The sequence below is a fragment of the Penaeus vannamei genome, chromosome 6 (genome assembly GCF_042767895.1).
Source record: "Penaeus vannamei isolate JL-2024 chromosome 6, ASM4276789v1, whole genome shotgun sequence".
Taxonomy (NCBI): Eukaryota; Metazoa; Arthropoda; class Malacostraca; order Decapoda; family Penaeidae; genus Penaeus; species Penaeus vannamei.
In genome coordinates this window covers 24,259,914-24,264,913 of record NC_091554.1, presented here as the reverse complement: position 1 = coordinate 24,264,913, position 5,000 = coordinate 24,259,914, and the positions used below count along the sequence as shown (strand labels likewise).

The following is a 5,000-nucleotide window of genomic DNA, read 5'->3' as shown; positions in this document are numbered from 1 at the left end:
GTTTGCTTCTATTTGTGGCTTTTCATTATTTTATATGTTACATGACAAATCTTGCACGAATAATTGTATATGATATAATCATCTATTATTTACCCGTTATTGTTGCTGTCATGGGGTTTTACAATTTATATTAGTCGAAAAAATAACCGTTCTCCAGTCGGACGGGTATCATACGCGTCCTTTTTCCAGCGCGGCCGAGCGTCACATAATTATGACGTACGTCTCTTTACATCTGCGGAATATTGGTGTTTAACTCTACAGGGTCACGTGACCAATTTTCACGCTCAGACTCACGTCAGTTCTAAGCCTATTAACACCAGGGCAGGACGTCATCAGGATTCCTCCTGTTTTGGGCGATTTTACGGGGATAAACCCCTCGACCTGGGTCGTCCCTATACCCAGAGTGTGACTGGTGTGTGTGGGTGTACCATCACCAAATTGTGTCGGACATAAAAGCCAAGGTATGTATAAAATCAGCGTTATATGAAAATTACGAATGCTGAGTCCAGTGCCTAAGTAACGAGGTGCTCTACGAGGGACCGTCGGCGAGGCCTGGGGAGTATATGTGTGACAGCACTTGACCTGCGCTCGCACCCTCCACTCACCCGACCGCGAGAGTAAATCACCTCAGCGGCGGTCTGTCACCCGCCCGCGGCCCCCACCATGGAGGGGGAAGGTGACGGCCTTGGGGCCACCGCGGTGCCACCCACCCCCACAACCCCCCACCCTGAGGAAGAGATTGATTCTTCTGACATGAACAACGAAAAATCACCTGCAAACCCTGACGTTGACGGCGAGGGCTATCAAGTCGTCATTACGAAAAGAAGTAAAAAGACATCACGTGACTCTGGCACGATGAACGACCTAGGAACAATCACCGAGAACCCATCGCCCCAAGACACGAGTACATCCGCCTGGCCTTCCCCGAGTAAACGCCCACAGTCGATAAAATAAGGTGGATGAAGGAAGTCAGCCGACTCCCTTCCCTCCAAGACCATGGACCACTAGACATGGTGCAGGGGAAATGGCGATCCTCGCGCTATCTACGTCCGACGGGACCAACGACACTACGTAGCCCAGATGATCAATGGTACAGTCGCAGGGATTTCGCTTGAAGAGAAAGACGAGTATCAGCCCAGACCCAAGAGATACGGGGAATACCCGGTTACCAGGTTTCCAAAGGAGGCCCCTGCAGATGACGCAATGCACCTTCCGGGTGTTTTTAAACCCCGGAGAATCTATAAAGAAGGGCAGCCATTAAAAAGAATCATAATTGTGTGGAGCGGAGAACGCCCGCCACCCAGTGAACATCACTTCTTTGGCAAGTAGATAGAGCCGAGCTCTATACGCCCATGGAGCTCTGAGGTGGTGGCCTGCTACAAGTGCCAGGATTACGGCCACGTAGCCAAACACTGCAGGAAGGATTCAGCTTGTGCTGTCTGTGCAGAAGCTCACCAGACAAAGGACTGCCCTGCAAGAAACAGAGGAAAGGACAACGATACCGAAGACGCCGTCACCATCGGGAAAAGGTGCATCAGATGCACAGGAGCAAGGCGTCACGGCCTGGCACCGTAACTGCCCGCACAGGCCGGCACGCCTACAACCCCACCTGCCCCGACCGTACCCATCGACCGCGGAGTAGAGATGCCCAGCCCAGCTACACCCTGCACGGTGCCATGTGACGTCACTAACCCACAGGAATTCCCGGAGCTATTTGGTGGGGTTCCCATCCCAGAACTAACGAATGGTGAAAAAATCAAGGAAATGGCTGAGGAAATAAGCAGCCTCAGGCAAGAAATTGCCGAACTTATAAAAATGTTAAAGGAAAGAGAAAGTGATAGTGTATATAGGAAAAATATACCTCCTAATGATGTCAGTGATATCGAAAATGTGTATGAGATCCCATGCTAATACTAATATTACACATGATAATGATAATATTACACATGATAATGATAATATTACACATGATAATGATAATATTACACATGATAATGATAATATTACACATGATAATAATAATATTACACATGAAAATGAAAATGTTACACATGGTAATGATAATATTATACATGATAATGATAATATTACACATGATAATAATAATGATAATATCACACATGATAATGATAATGATAATATTACACATGATACTATCGACTAATCATCTGAAAGCGGTTATAACAGTGAATATAACGTCGGCGAAGATATGCAGGAAACGGACGACCTTTGGGAAAACACTCAGAGAATGGTGGCAGACTTATTCGTACAATATCAATATAAGATTGCGCAAAATCTTTGCAAATAGACAAGAAGCAACAGATATATGCAATGCTATTGAAGACATATGTAAACTAAAGGGCTTCATTAAACAAAGAGTTGACCACTCAGCTAATAATGTGTGATGAGGGACAAGAAAATAATTACCTTTCTTTCATGGAATATACGTGGTGTCAACTGTAGAATTAATGACTTGCTTTATTATGTTTATAATAATAATGTTGACATTATCTGTTTACAAGAGCCCTTCACATCAACCACTAAATTAAAAACCGACCCTAGAATTAGAGGATATCATTCCTATACAAACACAGGAATGACAGGCCTATTAACATGTTAGTGACGCCATACCGCATAAACTGGTGAAGACGTCCGATGACAACAATGTGCAGTATCATCATCATCTACATATTCTAACAGCCTCTGGGTTTTTCTCCCTATACAATGTATACGCAAGGGGTAAAAAGTTTCAAACCGATTCACTGCCCAACTTTCAGAATCATGGCACAATATGCATGGGAGATTTTAATGCTAGACATTCTTCATTTGGTGATAGTCAATGTAATGAAAATGGCGAAGAATTCAGACATTTTGTGAACAACAGATCTATGACCGTATATGATACAGATAAGAAAACTCATGTGGCAGGGGGCAAGCTAGATTTGTAATAGGAAGGGATCTTGTGCATGGTAACGTCAGATGCATGTTTGCAACAGAGTTAATCAGTGACCACTTTGCAATAGAAACGAGATACGCTGTCGACAATAGCCTATCCGCAAAAACAAATAGGCTGAAAATCTCTATTCCTTCTTACCTTGAGCACCACTTTAAATCACGCATCTATGATTGGTATAATGAATACACAGTAACGAGTGTTGATCAGTTCTCCGTGGATATGAAAACCTTGAAGAATAATAACTCCAAACCCTCGAAACAACCTAAGTGGGTCGGTGACCCCACATTATCAAGGGGAAAAAAGCGAGTTCCGGAGCTTTTTAATATCTACAGACAGGACAATACCCGTGACAGCCTCATACAATTTCTTAGGGCTAACAAAAATCTACGGGAATTTAAAACTCCAATTAGAAAAGAACACTTTGAACAGTTTCTACAAAGCATTAACAATAACACTTTAATGTCTGAGGTCTGGAAAAAAAAAAATTAATCGTTTTTCAGGCAAACCGACTAATTCTCCACAGTTTCATAATCCTCTTGCACAGGCAGATATGCTCCTTAGTCATTGGGCTGGAGCTTCCAAATTGAGCTCACTTCCCACAAATATTCAGGATCACCTTAATCAGTTTAAAGTTGCGCAGAAATTTGCTATAGAGATTGGATGTTCTGATTCCTATATTTTTGACTCTGCTGAGATTAGTGAGTGGGAATTAAACAATGCACTAAGCAAAGGCAAGGCGTTTGCCCCAGGTGAAGATGGAATTACCTATAGTGTCCTCCGCCTTATAGCCCAGGTACCTGGTAATCCCCTTTTGCACCTGTACAGGTTGTGCTTGTCACAAGGTATTCAATCTGACTCCTGGACGCGCAGTCTAATCATCCCTATACCGAAACCAAACACTGATAAAAACCGCCCGATTTCACTAACCTCATGTATATGCAAAGTCCTAGAAAGGATAATTCTAAACAGACTCAGGTACAGGTTACAAGGTAAATTATCTCACAGACTGTACGGATTCTTACCGGGACGTAGCACACAACATTGCTTTGCAGAGTATTTCTCAGGCTCTAACCCAGGGAAGCACACTGTTTTTCTTGATCTTAAGTTAGCTTTTGACATTGCAAACAGAGAAGTCATTCTAGAGCAATTGGCAAGCTTTGGCATACGAGGTAAATCATTGAGCTGGATTAGAATGTATCTCTCTAGCAGATCCGCAAGTGTTTTGTTCAGGGGAGTGAGGAGTTCCACCTCACAGCCCTTTGAACTTGGGACGCCACAGGGAGGAGTTCTCAGCCCTACGCTGTTCAATGTCCTTATGCACAGATTGGTGACAGATATTCCACTTGGGGATGGGGAATCTATTATATGTTATGCTGATGACATATGTGTCAGAGCATCATCATATGAAAGAATGCAAAGAATTCTCGACGAACTCACAACAAGGGATTAGTCATCTCTGCTGAAAAAACAATGGCTCTCAACCCGGGTATTATATCCCCACCCACTTTTCACATAGGGAACCAGGAGCTTCACATGTGTTATTAGTCTAAATATCTCGGGGTGAACGTAAATGATGCAGACCTGATCACTTCTCTGAAGAAGAGACTCTGGGAGAGATTGAAACCGCTGAAAGTCCTTGTCGGAAAGGGACATGGCATCGATGTTAAGCTCGCTAGATTGTTTTACTTGGCCTTTATAAGGTCAGTTGTAGACTACCATGCACTGCACTTATTGCAGTATAAGGACTCGGATATAAATAGTTTGGAGATAGTACAAAACGAAGCTATGAGGATTATCCTCGGCGCCCCGAGAACAGCAAGGATAGTGAACATGAGATCAGAACTAAACTTACCATCCATTTTTGATAGAATCATACATATTTGCATTCTGGGGTCAAAGCCCTGAGGGAACCCTTGTATCTCACATATTTCCAAAAACAGCTGCAACATAAAATCACGCAAGCAGACGAGGCTAATCAGACACACGAGCGTTCTCTGCTACACAAAATCTGCATGAACATTACCAAGCTTAACGTCCCCATAAG

The 5,000-nt window shown here is 43.4% G+C and overlaps 1 protein-coding gene across 1 annotated transcript; it reads left to right on the top strand.

Annotated features, from left to right (window-relative positions):
* The first annotated feature begins 2,147 nt into the window (after positions 1 to 2,147).
* LOC138861944 (uncharacterized) lies at positions 2,148 to 4,406 on the top strand. The gene is made up of 4 exons (XM_070122422.1): positions 2,148 to 2,399; positions 2,778 to 2,944; positions 3,070 to 3,226; positions 3,501 to 4,406. Exons 1-4 carry the CDS (start codon positions 2,148 to 2,150, stop codon positions 4,404 to 4,406), a joined length of 1,482 nt encoding a protein of 493 aa, XP_069978523.1.
* Positions 4,407 to 5,000: the final 594 nt, after the last annotated feature.

What these genes read in the sequence shown, in the direction of transcription:
- LOC138861944 (XM_070122422.1), top strand. Translation starts at nt 2,148, where the DNA reads ATGATACTATCGACTAATCATCTGAAAGCGGTTATAACAGTGAATATA. An exon ending in GCAGGGGGCAAGCTAGATTT is followed by an intron (nt 2,945 to 3,069) that starts GTAATAGGAAGG and finishes AAAAACAAATAG; the next exon opens with GCTGAAAATCTCTATTCCTT. An exon ending in CCTCGAAACAACCTAAGTGG is followed by an intron (nt 3,227 to 3,500) that starts GTCGGTGACCCC and finishes CCTCTTGCACAG; the next exon opens with GCAGATATGCTCCTTAGTCA.